An 18,638-nucleotide genomic window follows, 5' to 3' on the forward strand; every position below is an offset into this window, starting at 1 on the left:
CACAGGACATTTCAATGAAGAGCACTTTGAAGCTCTAACTCCATTTGTTGCATCGACAAGTTCTGCTAATACCTACCAAACAACAAGCATGATTGATCCAATGGTGCGCCAACTGCATTCTAACACTGTCCTCCTCAACGCATACCAACCTGTTCCTTCTGCTGAAACCGCTAAAGGGAGAAAAGGAATTAAATGCAGAAAGCGATTTACACATTGCATTAGAAAAAGACAACTACAGGAAGCTGCTGCAAAATATGCGAAAACCAACCCGTCAGTCCACAGACAGGCTGTGAGGAAATATGCTGCATATCACTCCAAAGTTCACAAACAGGCTGTAAAGAAGTATGCTTAATGTCACCCCGAAATTCATAGAGAAGCTGTGATGAAGTATGCGTAGCGAAGCACGGGTATCTTGCCAGTTCTTAATATAATGAGGTAACTATCTACCCACAGTGAGGTTATTTGGAGAGCCAATGAAACTGGTAAACACACTGATATACAAATGGTTCTCCCCAAAGAAGAACTCAGCAGTTTCTTTAAACTTACATCTATTTGATGTAAGGGACTTACATCTATTTGATGTAAGGGACTGCTGTGATTATATCTGTTAAGAGCAGCAATTGGGGCTGGAAGAGAGAAGGAAATTGGAATGGAATATCAGTGCTAGGTCTTAACATTCCCCCTGATGTGACTCCCCCCTCCCCCATATTGCTTGTTCCCATGATAGGGAAAAAAACATTAGGGGCACTTTCTGAGCGGGGATTTACATTTGGGAAGATAAAACAAAAGAAAGTGTTAAATTGCCTTTCCCCAGCATAGGACGTGTAGGACCCAAATGTCCCCACTTAAAAAGATTTTCAGGGTAATGGTGAAATCTAATTTCTGTTCTTGGAATCAGAAACACAGAGATAGCTCAAGGAGTACTAGTATGTTTCTGACCTCCAAGTGGTAGCTGGTGATCTCATGGGATTGCAACTGATCTCCAGGCAGCAGAGATCAGTTCATCCGGAGAAAATAGTTGCTTTGGAAGAAGAACTCTGTGGAACGACACCCCATTGAAGTCCCTACCCTTTTCAAAACCTCACAATCATCAGGCTACACCCTCAAAATCTCCAGGACTTTACCAACCCAGGCAACCCTATGTACTAGGAACAGACATAGGGAGGCTTTAGCTACATGATAGCAAAATGAAAGCAGAATGTCCCACTTCCTGACAATTATGAAATCCTGCTGTCTATGGGAGATACTTCTGTAAAAACGGCTTCCTCCTTTGAAGTTTCCTATAGCTATTACGTCCTTTAAACTGTGCTTTCACCATAAAGGGAAAGGAGTGGCAGAAGGAGAGGCAGCTGTATTTTCTCAATAGATGCAGAAGGTTCCACAGTTCAGCCTGCTCAGTACCCAATGTGGGATTACTCAGAGGCAACAAACATTAACCATGTCACACCACAACGCTCTCTTGTTCTAGAGCATACTTTAGTGCAGGGTGTTTAACTGGTCACTTTGTCACTCCCTTGTTTTTCCCCTTCACCTCTTTCTTGATGCCAACCAGAAATTCAACCAATCTCTCTCAGCACTGGTTCCCTCTTGCAAAAGGTATGTTGAAGGCAAAATCCTTACATATGACATTCATTCAGACTGTTGTAAAGTATGGATGGATTTTTAATTGAAAACTTCTGGAGGCAGCATTGGCAGTTCTGCCTTAAAGTTCTGTAATTGAAATATTCTCACTCTGCCTTGCCTCATGTTCAAGTTTCTGTTCTCCAAACCAAATCAGAGATTTCTGGAGTTCTGTTCCAAGGCTAGGCCAAAGGTTTTAATGAAACTTAAGTCTGAAGATTTACTTTTAAAATATTTTGAAAAATCTGAGGGATTTGGGGTGTGTTTGAGATGAATGAATATCAGCAGAGTTTGTTTTCACAGACTAAACCAAATATGAAAAATAAAAGCACCAAAGAAAGATAATCGTTTCAAAAAAACAAAGCGGGTCAAGTACCAGTAGCATAAAACAAACAGAAAAGGTTAAACACACATTTAATTTTTTTATCAGGTAAAGCATACATCTGTGTTCTATTTTTCCACAATAAGCCCCATTGATCTTTTATTAAAAGTGAATTAACGTAGCCTTCATCTCAGTTTCCAGCCAGCTGCTTAAAAGAGGAGTCCTAACATTACATAAACAAAATAACCCTGAATTATCAACAGCAGTGCATTAAGGCAGAGGCAGGCCGGCCATGAGAAAAGGCAAGGCAGTCTAAAGGTTTATTAAATTCACTCTTTGCCTTGAAAGGCAACACCAGTGGAATCCCAGAAGTGAAGTACTACAGCAGAGCCCTTGCTCCCTGATTTTATTACATAAACAGAGATAGGCATTATCTTCCCCAAGAGAGTGCTTTGCACGTAAATTCAGCTACTCAGTTTTCACAAGCTGTGTTTAGATTGTACTGGCAGAGAGCACATTCCCTACCCCCACACGCATTAAACAGTCCAAAATGTATTTAGTGAGACCTCTCATGTACCAAAACTTAGATCTGCAGTACTGTGAAACATGTTGCTTCGTTGTGTGTGTGTGTGTGTGTTCCTTTGCAATATTTTCACTGGAGAGATTTTGATGCCTCAATAATAAATATTGGTAACTTGGTCTTGTGAAACCTGGATTTAATCTTCCTCCCTCCATATAACAGCTTAGTATCATCTTGTACATGAACTCACACGTTTGTATACCAGTGTTTCTGAATACAGTGACAATAGTGCACTGCCACTTTATTAGGACCAACCAAAATATCATAAACAGCTTTTGAATTCCCCAGAATTCTTCATCAGGCTGATGTAAAGTGCAGAATATCAGTGATGAGGGAAAGGAATGATGGTTGGTTTATGGTGGAATTGCCCCAAAGCCTGCAGTGTGTTGCTTTCCTAAAATGGGGACTACCAGGTAATGAGATGCCATGCCATCAGGTGCAATTTTCAATTTTAAGATGCTACAAAGACTCCCAACATGAAGAAGCAAACAAACATAAAAACCCCAATGGAGTTTCTCTCTTTGGAAATATTTAAAACTAGCAACAGACACGTTTAATTTTAATGTTCATTGTGCCTTTGTGCTTGTGCCAGTTTAGCAAGACAGGACGAAATTAGTGCTTTAACCAAGATTAGTCAGCATACTGCATCTTTAAAAACAGGCTCAGTACAATTTGTATAAGAAATATGTTTTGTTTCTCTGCCCCATTGTTTTAAATCTGGTTTGTTATTCTGGCTATTTACCATATTAATATTTAATAAATATTTCATATTTCACCTGTATGTTGTGACTAAATTATACTGCTTAAGATTTTCTGTTACTACAACATCTTTACCCTGGAGCAAAACATGAGGTATTTATCCCTAAAGATATGTTATTTCTTTTTTTTCTTTTCCTTAGGGCCAATATAGACCTTCTGACTTGTTGTGCCCAGAGACGTATGTCTGGGTACCCATTGAGCAATGTCTGCCTTCTCTTGAGCATTCAAAGTACTGTCGCTTCAATCTGGATGCCAAAGCTGGTGGGTACACAACTTCCATCATGTACAGATATTTCCCTGTCTAGTGCTTTATGTGTTAATATCTGTTTTGGACCAAGACTCGGCTTCTTCCGTTTATAAGTACCTTTCCATTTCCTTTCATATGAGTTTTTTCTCATTACCAGAATCACCTTGGGATTGTTTACTGTTATGTTTCTCATGATGTGTGGAGATAAAAGCCATTTCATTTTCACATCATGTATTTACTGTGATTTCAATTCCTACATCACCCTATAAAATTAACCACTGTGGTTCATAAATTCAGTATTGGTTGCTGTTGAGACACATAATGTGTAGAGATGGGAGTGAGGCCTTCATAATGTGTAGAAGATGTTGAAAGTCTCCACAAATGCCCACATACCCCTGCATTCTGTGCAGGCTAACTCTTCTCCTCACACACAGCAGGTTGTGCAGAGACTTTATGGCTGTATCATGTATCAATCAAAGTGGGTCTGTATGATTAGGCATTCATGTGGATTGCCAGTTTGCATGAGAGGTTATCTGGGTATTTGGTGTAGCTCATGTATTACTTTGCCGTGATACCTCAGGGTCAGCTCCAGGCACAATTTCAGAATGTCATTCAATCCATTGGGAGTGAAAATCCTATTGCTTGTTATAGCTATGAAAAGCTTTGCAATTACCATAGTTGTTAAAGACTAACTAGGCGGTAGAGATGGGAGTGAGGCCTTTCTGGACACTTTGGCTGTGCAAATGACTAAGGAACCTCAGTGTTACAATCTAACTTATTTTGGGAAGGACTGAAAGTAATAACTTCCTCTTTAGTGCAGTAATTTCAACACAGTGCTTTTTTATTCATAGTGGTTTGTCATGTTAACATGAAGATGGCTGTTTAGTTCTGAAGAATGGCTGCAGGCCGAAAGGACATTAAATTTTCTGTATCTGCTCTAAGTCAACCTAGATGTTCTTTGTTTGTCAAGGAACTATTTGTCTAAAATGGTGCAGGGTTAAACTACTTTTGTTCCAATGGGAAATCTGAATGCATTCTGAATGGAAAACAGCATTATAGAACCTGCACAAAACTGAAAAAGCGAATGAATAGAATCAAGGTAAGGGTACAATCAAATTGACCTTTCCTACAATGTGATTTAAAAAATTGTTCTGAGGACCCAGGGAAAATTTAGGAGAATAATTAAGTACCCAAAATAGCTACAACTGGGAACAGAAAAGATTGGGAAGGTTCAGGAGGCGCAGGAGAACACTGACCCAAAGTGAACATGATATGTATTATGGGCATCATTTTGAAATAATAAAATATGAAAGTTTGTGTCTGGGTTGATGTATTCAGTATGGACAAAATGCAATCTGAATTCAGACTTGTGTCCTGTGGCTTAAGGAAATTAAAACATAGCTCCATGCTGAATAGCAGAAGGCCTGCTGTGAGCTGCAGTCATTTGAGGTTTGTGTAGCTGCTGGCTTTTAGGAAGCAGTGCTTCATTCCAGAACCAGTTTCCTGCAAAACACCTCCTTACAGTTGTCAGTAAAATAAGTCCCTTAATTAAAATACAGTGAATATAAACATCAGGTCAGACAGACAATGGTGTGTTCTGTTTCAGATGAAATGTTTTTCCATAACAAATCCTGTAGGTATCACACTACAACAGTTCATAATTCAGCAACTAAGACTTCCTTGCTTATAAAGTATTAATATGCCTGAAGACCAATGATGATCATTTGTATTTTTCTCTCATTTGTGACTGTGATGAACCACTAGAAGAGAAGTCTTCAACATGTATTTTCCAGTGCAAGAAAATTTCCAGAATATCCATTTCACAACTTGGTGGCAGATATGTTCGTATGCATGTGAGGTTATTGGATTGTATTTTTGGCCATCTTCTGAAGAGATCATATGGTAGCCTTTATCTTTGGCAACCCAGTCCACAGCTTCCAGAGGGCTTCCTGACAGCGTGGGAAGGCAGAAAATACAAACCCCGCCCCCCCACCAGAAAGCCTTCCATATTTTTTTATGGAGTTGCGCCACCCAAAAGGGTGGTATAAGTCCAAACCTCAGGCCGCAGCATACCTGCCTGCAAAGTCAAAGTGGAAGCTGAATAATGTTGACTCCACCCTGGGAATGCCCTGACCCACCCCATTTACCCTGCACCAGTATCTGATTGGATGCCAGCATAGTTCCATGGCATCCCCCATTTCCAGGTTTCAATGCCAGAGAGCTGAGGGGTGCCTGGTCGCTAGCGCCTTTGCCCCCTCTACTGCGCCAGCAGAGAGGGCAAATGCATTGGCGCAGCTCCAAGCTGCCTTCAGTACTTGATTCAGCCCCCCAATAGGATTGCACTGTTAGAAATACTTCGTGATTTTAGGATTCTTTGGGTCATCATGTCAAAAATTGTGTCTTTATTGTGGTTGCAGATGTTGACACTTTTAAACATCTCTATTTTTGTTTTAATGGGGGTGAGGTTTAAATTGTGCTCCCATAGCTGAAACATAATTGAAACGGCTTATTTAAGGACATTAGCAACAAAAGAGCCAGGAAAGAATGGATAAGGTTTTTCAGTATGTAGAATAACTAAACTTGACCCTAGTAGCGATCATGTATGGTACTCAAGATGTTGATTACTTAAGAGCGAGAAAAGAAGCTGAGCCATGCTCAGTATATAGCATTTTTCTTTAAAAATTGAAATATTTGTGTCTTTTAAATTGATGCTTTATTTAGATAATGATTGAAGGTTTCAGCATGCCAACCATCTGATGACTAATTTGTTTTCTGATGGTAATAGTAGCTTGCCTGAGAAACAGCAGTCTCTCCAATTAGCTTCTACTCTAAGGGAAAGTTATATCTTCCTTGCCTTTGGAATGGGGAGCAGATGTCAAAACATTTTATATATGAAAAAAGCCTTCAGCCACACTTTCCGTAAATCCAGTGATCACTCAGTGGGAGTAGTGGAAAGATGAGTGGGGAGTGGATGCTCATGTTCAAGTTCTCCCTTATCAACTGGGCTACAGGCAACTGAGAAAATACTGTATGTGGTTTGCTTATCTTATTTCTTACTTCTGCAAGAAACAGGCCTTAGAGCAAGCTTTCCAAAATGTTGTGTGTTTGGTAGCTGTTCACTCCCAAGTAGTAGGGTTTTAGACATTTAGGGACACAGAAGGTAATTTGAGATACTTTCTTGAATCTTTAATTGAATATAAAATGTTGAACTGTGAGAGAGGCATGACCGTTTTCAGTGACAGCATCCAGAAAAAGACTTTTGACATGTTGTTGCTTTGAGAAGTACCACATTATGATACGACTAATCAGCTTGTGCTGTTGTGATTCTAGATTTTCAGGTGCCAACTTAATACTGCAGATTTCAAATGGTGACAGTTCAATAGGAACCATGTATAAAATGTTATCATGAAAGACCTAGGATGAAAACTAGGTGACTCTTTTCAGGATGTGCGTGCAATCTCTGTCTTTCTCTCTTTCTCTCTCTTTCCTACTTATGGAAAACTAGTGGCAGTGGATTCTAGAATATGGTCAATTAATATATTACGTAGATGATAATAATGGAGTCAGGAGTGGCATTTTGACAGGGCATAACCAAATGTTTATAGTATCTCTTATTGAGGAACACTGGTAAGGCAGTCCAATTTAATGGCTTGTTAATATTGTGACATTGTTTTAATTCTAAGCTCCCTTGAGCAGGACTCTGAAGAACTGGCATGAAAATACCTTTTCTTTATTTATTTAGGATTTATTTCAGTTTCCATTGAAATTGGTGGTAAAACTTCTATTAATAGGGTCAGATTATATCCCAGGTGACTTTATGTCAGTATTGAATAGGATATTTTCAAACCTATTTTATAGGATATGTATGTTAGGATGGTGTGTCCTATTAATCAGTTTAGAGTATATTTGCAATTTCCTTGCAATGGCAAAGAAATCAAATGACGGAGGGAAAAAACTATGAAAAACATTCATTTTCAAACAATTACCATGGCTGAATTTGGAAAGTTCTTGTTCAGTTTATTAAAGAAAGAACAACTGCATTGATTATTTGCAGCAACTGTTCCAGCTTTTTTGAGCTCGCATCTGTTTCTAATTAACTTTATAAACACTTGAAGGCAACTGAAGTTCATAATCCAACATGATCCTTGATCATAAAATATATTTAAGCAGTAGAGATAGTGATAATGAGCTGTATCCAAACAAATTTGTCAACTTAACATCTAGTACATGCATCAAAACGTTTAATATATAGGTGAAATTTTTAATCCTCAGTATTAAATACTTCTAGCTATGTTGCAAGATTTAGCAGAGAGAACATCATTATCTGAACCTTGGCAGTTTTTCTTCCAAACATGAGCATGTTAATCCTTCCTAATATACTGTTATCTGCCTATTCTTCCTCCAAGTGGAAGCTGTAAGATTTTAGATTCCTCTAAGCTTCCCTTTATGGGACTTTCCTGGAGAAAAAAAATCACATCAAGATCTGTTTCAGTATAATGTTCTGATTGCATGTGCTTTTACTGCAATTGTTCCAAAAGTTTTTCTAACTGTGCTAAAACTGCATTGGAAATGGTAGAAGGGTCGCACCAGTGTCCTTACCACCGTGCAAATTAGCATGGACCTTGGTACCAAGGGACTTACCTCGGCGGCTAGCCACCATAGCACTCAAATGTGAAAGCTGGACCCCATGGCAGCTGGCTGCTACTGCAGTTGCCTTTGCCAGAATGAATGATAGCATTCCTGGAAGCAGAGCCAACTCCTAGTGTACATTCAGGCCGGAAATGCCCCCTCCCAATGGCACAGACTTGCGCCACCAAAAAAGGTGGGACAGGCCGATTTCACAGGGAATGCTTACTACAGGGGTCTTCTCTGTTCAGTAGGCTTGCAGAGGGCTCTCCTTGCATTTCTCTGTTTACACATGAGGAGGCAGCCTAGTGCCTGCCATGCAGCTGCTTCCGGAAGCCTCAGTCCTCTCCTTTTGCTTCTTCTCTTAACTCTGGCCATACTTAACTATGCAAGCTGTTTGCAGACACTATTAGAAATGTACAAATAGGAACCCACAAGGATTTGTAGGGATGAGGGTTGAATTCTCATTGTCACTTTCGGTCTTCTGGTGCAGCCCAGTGTAAAGTGTGGGTCAGTGCCTGCGTGCAGGCCTGCCTATCAACAGATCTTTAACAGTGACTATGGAGGGGATGCCCCTTTCTCCCAGTAGTAAATGCAGGAGCTTTTTCTCCCCAAAGTCACATCTCCTGGATGGGACATTCCCTCTACCCTCAGTTCCTTTCTTGCCGTCTTAGCATGCAGTTCATCTGTACTCTAGCTCCACTGTTCGTTACAGTTCTTCTACTTCTTTATTTATTTTCTTCTTCATGGAGTTCCCTTCCTGTTTGAGAATGGCTTCTAACACAGGGTTTAAGAAGTATACCATTTGTGGTCCTAAGATGACTAAATCTAATGACCACGATGCCTGTCTCCTATGCCTTGATGAAATGCACAGTGTACAGGTGTGTAAAATCTGTATGGATTTTATTCATAAAGAACGAGCTGACAGAGCTTTCCGACTCAAAGCAGCCCTTTGGGAGCATACCCTCACAGCCACTTCTCCCCACACCCTGGTGCTTAGACTCCTAAAGCCACTTCAGGGAAATCGGCAGTGGCCGGCCACAGCAACCTCTCAAATGGCCAAATCCCCAGTGAACTGATTCGTTCAGAGCTCACCTTGTGTTCCAAGACCATCCACTCAGTCGTGTGGTTTTGCCTCCGTTCAGAGCTCCGTTCCTAGTTTCTTAGAGGAAGGACAGGATAAATACAAGGACAGACTATCATAGAACCAGTGTGGCATAGTGGTTAGAGTGCTGGACAAAGATGTGGAAGAACTGAGTTCAAATCCTCACTCTACCGTGGAAAGCTTGTTGAGTGACCTTGAGTCAGTCACGTGCTCTCAGGATAACCTATTTCACAGGATGGTTTGGGGGACAAAATGGAGAGAGGAGAACAATGTAAATTGCTTTGGGTCCCTATTTCAAAGGACGATGGACTATTAGTGAAGTAAATAAAATAAATAACTCCATCTGGAGCTATATGACACTTCACTCCTATCTGGTTGGAGCTTCAATTTTTTTTTTGCCTCCTCCAGATCATTCTTGTTTCCCAACATGTGTTCCAAGCAACTGCTGTCTTACTTGTGCTAGTTTGCTCTACAACCACCATAATAACTGCAAATTAAATTTTACGGCTTATCAAAAGCCCAATGGGCATTTTTTGTGAGCTAGTTCTTTAGGGATTGCAACGGGGAAAGCTAACCACTCTTCAGGCAGTTCCTTTCGTCATTGAATTGAGCCTGTACACAGAAATAATCTTGGCTGTCTTCAGTTAAGTATTTTTCACCTAACCACAAGAAATTTCTCATCTTAGATTTCTGATATTTCATTTCCATACTCTGATTAGAGACAAATTATGACCAAGTAAAAATCCTTTTTCAATAATAAAGAGTAGTTAACTCGTGGGCTCCAGCTTAAAAGGGCTTGATAACTTGAGACGATGGCACAAAACTAAATTCAGTCACTGGACAAGTTCAGCAAGGTAGACATACAGCAGCATTATCTAGTATAGGAAATAAAAATCTTTGCCCAAGAGCAATGCAAGCCAAAAAAAAAAGTATCAGGTTTCACTGTTCAATAAAAGGAATGAGATTGAAAAATAATGAGCAGTTCTTGAAATATGGTCTCTGTGTGGGTGTTTGTTTAAAGATGAAAGTTGGCGCCAGACCTGTTCAGGTTGCAACTAATATTTTGCCTAAAGGTGTTGTAAATATAAGTCTTCCGTTTCCTTTTAAGAATTAGATTTACTTTATGGTTATATGTGTCCCATCCTGGAGCTTAGCTTACAAATGTTCTTCTTTATAAAGTTTCATTAAGAATGGAAGTGGCACAGATGAACAGGTAGTCCAGGTAACAGCAAAATAAAAAACTTGATAGGATGTTGGAAAAACATTGGATATATTTCAGAAGGCTAATGAATTTTTAAAAGCTGGGAACCAACCAAATTAGCATTTGACTTCAGTGTAGGTAAAGCAAATATCAACTATATTCAGGAGAACCGAATGTTTGCATGCTGCGCACCACAGCCCAGTAATACTTCACATTGATCTTATGTACTGTAAGATGCTGTGATCTTGACCAATTTCACAATATTTTTGGTCACAAGTCCAGTTGAGATTTTCCTTTGTGCCATTTTGGCTTGGCAGCTGTTTTTTTTGTCCCATTGCAGGATTGGATGTACAGTATTTAGTTCACATTCTGTAATCCGCTTTGAGCCTCAGTGAGAAAGCTGGGCTATAAGTCAAGTAAATAAATAAATGAACAGCCTCACAACAGGGAAACAACACCCTTCATTTGGGCTCGAAAACAGCCTGTGGAGGTAGGGAATGCTAAAGCCTGTGAACTTTCAGTGCCACTGTGTTCATACAAGTAAGGCATATTCCCTACACCTGCCGTGTGACTGCAGGAGGGACTCCAACCTGACCTGAGGCCTGACACAATGAATGGCTGATGGTCCATTTAGTGAAGCAGTGTTATGTGTGGATACTGAAGCAGTCAGTGGGGAAACATTGGCAAGCTGTGAAAGGATTCAGGTATTTTAATATTTTGCCTTTCTAATGAAGGAAGAGAGGGGGAAATTTCAGCCTGAGTCATGTATATTAGTAGGTGCCATTTTATCAGGGCATTGTCACATAATTATATAGCCATTCACTTATTTACTGGAAAATTATTACACACTAATGTTAACCTCAAAAGCATTAAACGCATCCCATTTCTGGTACAAGCGTGCCTGTATATTACCATATATCCCTAAATGACATCTGTCATAGTCATACCTTACATTATTTGTATATACTCATAAAATATGTCATGGGTACATCTCCAAAAGCAATTGGAAATGAAGTCCCACACAGGAACAGTGTTTTTCATCATTCTGTCAAGTACTAAAAGTTTAAAAGGAAGAGTGCTTGTACGAGAGTATTTTAAGAACCTTTTGCTCAATTTCTTTATCAAAATGAGGGCCTGATAGTATAAAGAAAGAGAATACATGCACAGAGAATATTGCATGGAAAATACACCATGCAACATTGGTTTTAAATAAACACTGCAAATAAAACCAGCTTTCATAGACAGTCATACAAAATCCTTTTGTTTTAAAATGAGCTACAGTTGGGAGATGGTTGATATGATTAGGGAAGCCTGATTGGTGCTGCAATGCTACCTGACCTTTGAGAATTCTTTTCAAACTGGCAGAAATGAAATTTTGTTTAATTGTAATTTTAAAGTACACAGAAAAAAGACCTCAGACTTAGAAAACTGACTATTCTAAATTCAGAAACGGTGACTGATCAATATGTTGTGTCTGCTGTTTTCAGGAAACAGAAAAAAAGTAGTATTTAAAGCTGGTTTTATTCTAATGTTGGCTGAAACCCACATCAGGGTCAACACTTGTCTTTGCAGTCAGTCTCCATTATTGAATAATGTAACCTTTCCAATGCTGAATTTGTGCAGTTTCCATGGTTATGCAGTATGTAGGGTTTGGATTGGGGTGGAGTGCTTAGATTTTATCTTTCAAGAGTTATTATGGGTCAAGAAGCTATGTGGGCTGTACTTATGATGTGAAAGTTATATTGACAGCAGATGTTTTCTAGCATCAACATGAGGGCAGCTCAGCTGGGGTAGATACCAAGGAACATGTCCTCATCAGATTTAGACCTACAGCTCAGCTTAGAAGAGGGGAACGAGGTCCTACCTTGGAATCAAGGTGGGCCAACACCTAGGTACTCTGATGTTTTGTAGAAGTTCATTTTAGTTAAGTATTTTCCCAGCAAAATCTATTTTATATACATTGATTCCAATGCTGCACAATCTAAAAAGACACATTAGGGTCCAAGAACATTAAAATAAAAACCAATCCTCCCCACTCTTTTAAGAAAAGCTGAAAAAATTGTGTGTTCTAAGTGGAATTTTCTACTTTTTCCTTTGAACATAGAACCCTAATGCCATATTGTAAACTGGTGCTGACTTTTCTATTTCATATTGCAAAGAAGCTTTGTATTAGATGCATCCTTGTGCACTGTTCAAGAAAGAGACATACGAAATTCCCTTGGGTGTGCAGAACTAGTCACACAATGGTTTGGATCTGGTGATGGAAAAAATCTTCCCCACATTTGTGACTACCATGGCAACTCAAGTAATCACACTTACATCATGTTAGCATAAAATAAATGTCTATGAAAAGAAAAATAGAATTGTGCCCATTTATACTGAGTTTTGTGAAGAGCAGTGAAATATACAGTCAGAAGACCAGACAAACAAAACAGGATTTTTTTTCTGCCAGCCCTTTAGTGTAGCCGGTCTTGGACAGTTATTTTGAATAACTACTTCTTACAAAGTTGTGATCACCCAAGTTATGCTAATATCTTTTGATTTTTTAAAGAGCTTCTGCCATTAATTTTCTCACAAATCTCCAAATTAATGTATGTATATTTGTTTGTTTGTTTTATATGCCACCATTCCCCAGTCAACATACAACAACAATTTAAACATCAATAGATCAATTAAATTCTACAGTATCTCTTGGAACCATTAACTTAAATGAGGGATCAAATTCTGTCACTTTAAATCCATATTCATACCAATAGAAAGACAAAAGGAGGGAGAAATGGAAGGAGAAGGAAGGGGGATGGAAACCAGTTAGTGGATACCGTTGATGTCCACAAATATTTCTTTTAAGCAGAACACTTTGATCTCTTCTAACATTTTAGCAGATGTTGCAGTTCTGAAAATAAGGTGATTTGTTATCTTGTACAGGTGGATAATGTCAATTCTTTCTAAAGCAAAAAATAATAATGGTTGTGTTTCGGTCATCATTTTCATTAATGTGTGTTTGTTTCTCCTTATAGTTGATGAAGGAAATGTTAAAGAACTGGGTCGAGTTCGGATTCTTCACAAGAGAACAGTCATGCCTTACAGCGTGTATAAGAGAAGGCGAAAGGGGCCCAGTGATGAAGAAAGTGTTCAGCAATATGCCACTTTGGTGGGACAGGAGTGTTCAGAGCGAATGTTGCTTTTTAAAAGCTGAAGGATTTATTCTATGGAGATCTTCTGTCCTACTGCTAGATTGTACCCCTTATGATTTATGTTGATAAGCCTGTTTGTTCAAAATAGAGACACATAAATTGTCTCTTTCTGGTAACACGCATATATATGTGATACCTTGAAACAAGGGTACAATTTTTCACACATGCCAACAGTCTTTCAGAATATCAAGATCTCTGCTAAAGCTGTTTTATTTCACAAATCTGTCTCCTTTTATGAATTTGGAGAATCAAACAGTGTGAAGATTAGTTTTCTCTGCCTTTCTTTGTCTATCTCTGTAAGAGAAAATTATTATAGGAAACTGGCTACTGAGAAGTGTGAAAGTTATGATAAAATATACTACAAACTTTGTTTCCATTTGCTGTTGTTGGGGGATTAAGTGCATTTGCATGCTAACGTTATGCAGAACCCGTTCAGATCAGTGGACATCAGGGCACATTCTTTGGGGTTATAGACTTCCCTGATATGACATAGGATTGATTCTCTGACACTGTGATAAAAAACCAAGTAATAAAACTGCAGGCTTTTTAGGCATTCATTGCAAATTGTAATGTTTGTTTTAAATATTGTCTATAATATCATTTGGCTAGACAAGAAACTTGGAGGTGGGACTTGATTTTTGTACATACTCTGGTAAATCCTTATTATTTCAATACTAAATTCAAAGATAGGGTTGTGATCAAATTACCAAAGTGAATAATTTAAATAAGGAAACAGGTTTACAAGAAAGTATACAGTTTTGTAGATCAAGTGGCAGCATCTTGACTTACATCCCAGATTTTTAGTATTCATAATGGGTATTTGCATTCTTTACAATTCCACGTCTAGCAACACAAAGTTCAACATGAAGGAATAATACTTCTATTTTAAAAATAAGCAATTGAAAAGGTAGAACTGAATTGTGGTTGCATTATCAGCACTGCTAATGGCATGTGACTTTTCTTTCATTAAAATTGTCAGACTCAAATGTAAATTTGAATCTTCAATCCTTTGTAATGAACTCTGTATGGTGTATTTATCAATTTGTCTAATTTTCCTATACAGTTGAAGAATCCAGCAATGTATTGTCGAAGGCTTTCCAGCAATGGATTTGGAATAGGGTGTTGTGTGGTTTCCCGACTGTATGGTCGTGTTCTAGAAGCTTTTCTCCTGATGTTTCGCCTGCATCTGTGTCTGGCATCTTCAGAGGATTTGGAATCTTTTCAGCTTTTTGCATGTTGCAATAGTTGCATGGAATTCATTTGGAAAGCCCAGCCATTGTTCTAAGGCTATCTTACTTGGTAGCACAATGTGTACTCATTGCAGTACACACTGACAGAACTAAATATTGGGGACCTCAAAAATCAAGGAAAGATCCCTATAGTCATTTTGTAAACCACAGTTTTATGATTAGAATAAAATTAGCTTTAACTTTCCCATAATTTTAAAGTGTGAAACAGATCAAAAGCCTAGAGTATTCCCCCCTTCCTTTTTTTCTTTTTTTGGTCTATCTTGGGCAAATAAATCAACACTTTGTATGAGAACTGTCAACTGCACAAAATAATACTGCTGAAAATACCATGCAGTTCTGAGAACTTTGTTGATGCATTTTCTGTTATTCCTGTTCTTGATCTTGCAGGATAAAAGTCTTCTGGATATCATGCCACCTCAGATTTAAGTTTGATTCTTGTCAAAGTAAAATAGCACCAGTCCTATTACATGGGGACTAAATACAAATCACTGGGAATTTCTTACTATCCCCACTGGAATAAAGAGGCCCTTCTTGAATGCATTCTTAAGAATAAGGACACAATAATATTTGTCTCAAGTTAAACAAAGTGCTTTTCATAATAATTTAGTTGAACTCAAGAGTAGTATCCCATACTATCCCATGCTACAAATGCTTTGTAAAACATCAGTATGTACAATATACCAACATTAAATAGAGCCCTTTTTAAACAGTACTATGATTTAGTTATGGCTTGGCTATTAACTATTTCCTCCCTTTCCATAGCATGTTTCCAGTTGTTGATTGTGTTCTGTTCATCATCTTGCAAGGAAGCGCTGCCTCCGCACTTCAGAAAAGCACTTGGGAAGCAGAAGAAAAATTAGGATTCGAGCCACCATTTGTTGTGTGGCAAAGTTCAGAATTAACTTAGCTCTTTGCTTTAGGCTTTATGTTCCTGCATGGATTTAATATTCAGGATCTTTGAGAGAAATACTGGGCTGAGCTCTGGTTCTTATATTCTCTTTATTCTTTTCAAAAGCTATCTACTATAATAATTAACTGTTTGACTAATGTGGACTTGGAGGATTTTTAAATGAATTTTAAATATTTTCTTCGTAGCAAATGAAAACCAATCCCTCTTTTATAAGGCTTCTTAATGTTACATCTCAATAGAAGGACCCTCCTAAAGGTGTTCAATGTAGTGATAGAACAGAAGGGGGGGGGGGGTTCTCCCACATTTCTTGGCCAAAGATGCCTGTTCAAGCTTATATTGGAAAATGCAGATCATTCCAGGGGAGAAATGTAAACTTGCCATCTTCCAATTACACCCAATACCCTGGAAAAAGAAAATGCTGGTTCCTCTTTTGCCACTGTTTTGAAATTTCTGATATGCCCTGGATCTATAATCCAGACAAATAAGTCAGGTGACTTTCAAATTGCTACAAGAGAAGACAGAAACTCATGCTAACTAGCCTGTACTCTGAAGCACCTCCCTGTCCCAAAAAACAGTGGTCAAAGCTCATAGCAAATTAAAACCAACCTACCAGGGTCCAGAACACATGATTCTGAGATTGCACTAGGCCATTTGGTTAATGTGAGTGTCTTCTGTGTGACTAGGATAGAAAATATGGGTGCAAAACAAATAGGCTATTCTTGGATGGAGTTCTAGGCACAGAGAATGGAGAGTTTTGTGAGGCTTTTTATATATATACAAACTTTACTGTTACTAGGTTTCTCTTGTGTTGACAATATATACTGGTTTGTTTGTTCTGATCAATGCAAACAATACTTGCTATGATTTTTTAAAAGTAGGAATAGAAATGGAAGACATTCATTTAGACTATTTGATAGCTTCTTTAAGTTGAAGGATAATGCCTTTATTTGTGTAGAGGTTTACTATATATAATTAACTTCCAGATATTTCTTGTTTTTCGTGTCATTTCTTCAGAACATATGAGGAATTTAATAGCTATAATCTTCTTTAATGATGTGTTTTTTACCTTTGAACAATAACTGAGTTCAGCAGTGGAGTTCTCTTATTTTGTTGAATCAGCACTTTTAAAAATGGATATATTGTCCTTAATACTCCTGTATTTCAGGACTTAACTTGTGCCAGAGTAGTTTTGGAACCTGCTTTAACAGAGATGCATTCATCCCTAAAGTAAAGGCTTTCATCACCATATTTTATTTATAATATTCACAATACCATTATTAGTTCCTACATGAAAGACTATTTTCTGCCTACAGGCTCGCCATATGAAAATCAAATGATACAGTAAGTAGTAGCTGCAAAAGAAAATATGGAAAACTGGATTCTGAACCAAAAATTAAAAGAGCTTTAGAACACTGAAGATTTGACAAAGCAAAATTGGTGGTGGTTTAAATGCTTCTAAAATAAATGGAAGAAGAAACTTAAATATTAAACAGTTGTCACTACGTTTACACAATTTTTGTTTTGTTTTAAGCGATTACATGCCATGCATGGGTTTTGATATGCATTTAATTTTGATGCCTTATGATTGTAACCAACAGTGTCAACATACAAAATTAACATGAAGTGAGGCAGACATGCGTGCATATTGTGCCCAATGGAGGACACCAAACTGCTGGGTGGCAGCATAATGGGTAGGATTGTAACATCCCGTAGGTCATGCTGTATCTACAAAGATTATATTCCAATTGAAGAATCTTAGCAGAACTGGAAGAGCTTTTCCCTAAAACTTGAAAGGCCAGTCATAGTCAAAAACAAACGGCTTTACTTTTCCATGACCTAATGGTCCCACTGAGCTGGTAGTCGCCTGTCTTGGTTGTACCACTTCAGAGTGTGGATGAGGATTCGGAAGCTGACATGCCTCTCTCCCTACAGTAAATCCCCACATATGGGGAGAATTATTCTTGCTTAGCCTTCTGCCTGACATGTTTGTTTTATATACAATAAGTAATCTAGGAATATTTCATAGTGTGATCGCCAACAACACAGTCTGAAGAGGTATAGCCCAATCACAGTCGATATGGGCTTGGGCCAAAAGAGACCAACAGTTTTAGCTCATTTTGTAATTTAGAAAACAGGTTTTTTTCTTAGCGCAAGGAAGCTTTAAGGCCACAAACTAGGCCCCTTCCGCACGGAGGCGAAAGGGGTTGGGTCGGTGTAACCACGCCAACCCGACGATGCTGGGACTGTCTGCATGGACGGCCCCAGAACTGGCTGGGACAACGGCGCACACCTGCGCCGTCGTCAAAGCGACTCACCAGTCCCTCGGCCCTCCGGCACGTCGCCGAGGCCAGGGGACACGCCCCCTGCCCTGCGCCTTGTCCCGGCTTCCAGAGAGTTGCAGGGGCAAAGGGGGCGTGTCCCCAGGCCTCAGCAACAGCGGGCGGGAGGGCTGCTCTTGAGGACTGGCGTAGGAGTCGCCCGATGTGAGGGGAAGGTGCTTGGAAGCCGCTGCCGGCTCCAAGCCGGCGTTTCTGAAAAACCACGCTGGGGAAGCGTGGTTTGGAAATGCCGGCTTCGCGCCGGTCAGGCGGTGTGAGGGGGGCTTGGCTGCGCAGCAGCTGCGCCCCCTGTGCGAATGGCGGCCTGGGGACGGCGTTTTTGCCGTCCCCAGGCCGCCATATTCTGCCCGTGCGGAAAGGGCCTAGAAGAGAAAGAATAAAAGGGTCATTTTCATGGGGTGTTTTTTTTTTTGTAATCCTACTCCTTTGAAAAAGTGTGAGGATAGAGATAGCCACGATCCTTTCCCTTGTCTTCATTTCTCTGT

At 39.2% G+C, this 18,638-nt stretch overlaps 1 protein-coding gene across 9 annotated transcripts in view; it reads left to right on the forward strand.

The window, feature by feature from the left end:
• The window catches only part of ATE1 (arginyltransferase 1), an 80,792-nt gene extending 63,992 nt beyond the window's left edge, over nt 1-16,800 (forward strand). For all 9 annotated transcript variants that reach the window (XM_048505318.1, XM_048505324.1, XM_048505325.1 and 6 more), the window contains 2 exons: nt 3,422-3,542; nt 13,478-16,800. In XM_048505318.1, coding sequence (XP_048361275.1) covers nt 3,422-3,542; nt 13,478-13,656 — 300 coding nt within the window. In that variant the 3' untranslated portion in view covers nt 13,657-16,800. The remainder of the gene's footprint in view (nt 1-3,421; nt 3,543-13,477) is intronic.
• Nucleotides 16,801-18,638: the final 1,838 nt, after the last annotated feature.

This window comes from Sphaerodactylus townsendi, linkage group LG08 (assembly GCF_021028975.2).
Source record: "Sphaerodactylus townsendi isolate TG3544 linkage group LG08, MPM_Stown_v2.3, whole genome shotgun sequence".
NCBI lineage: Eukaryota > Metazoa > Chordata > Lepidosauria > Squamata > Sphaerodactylidae > Sphaerodactylus > Sphaerodactylus townsendi.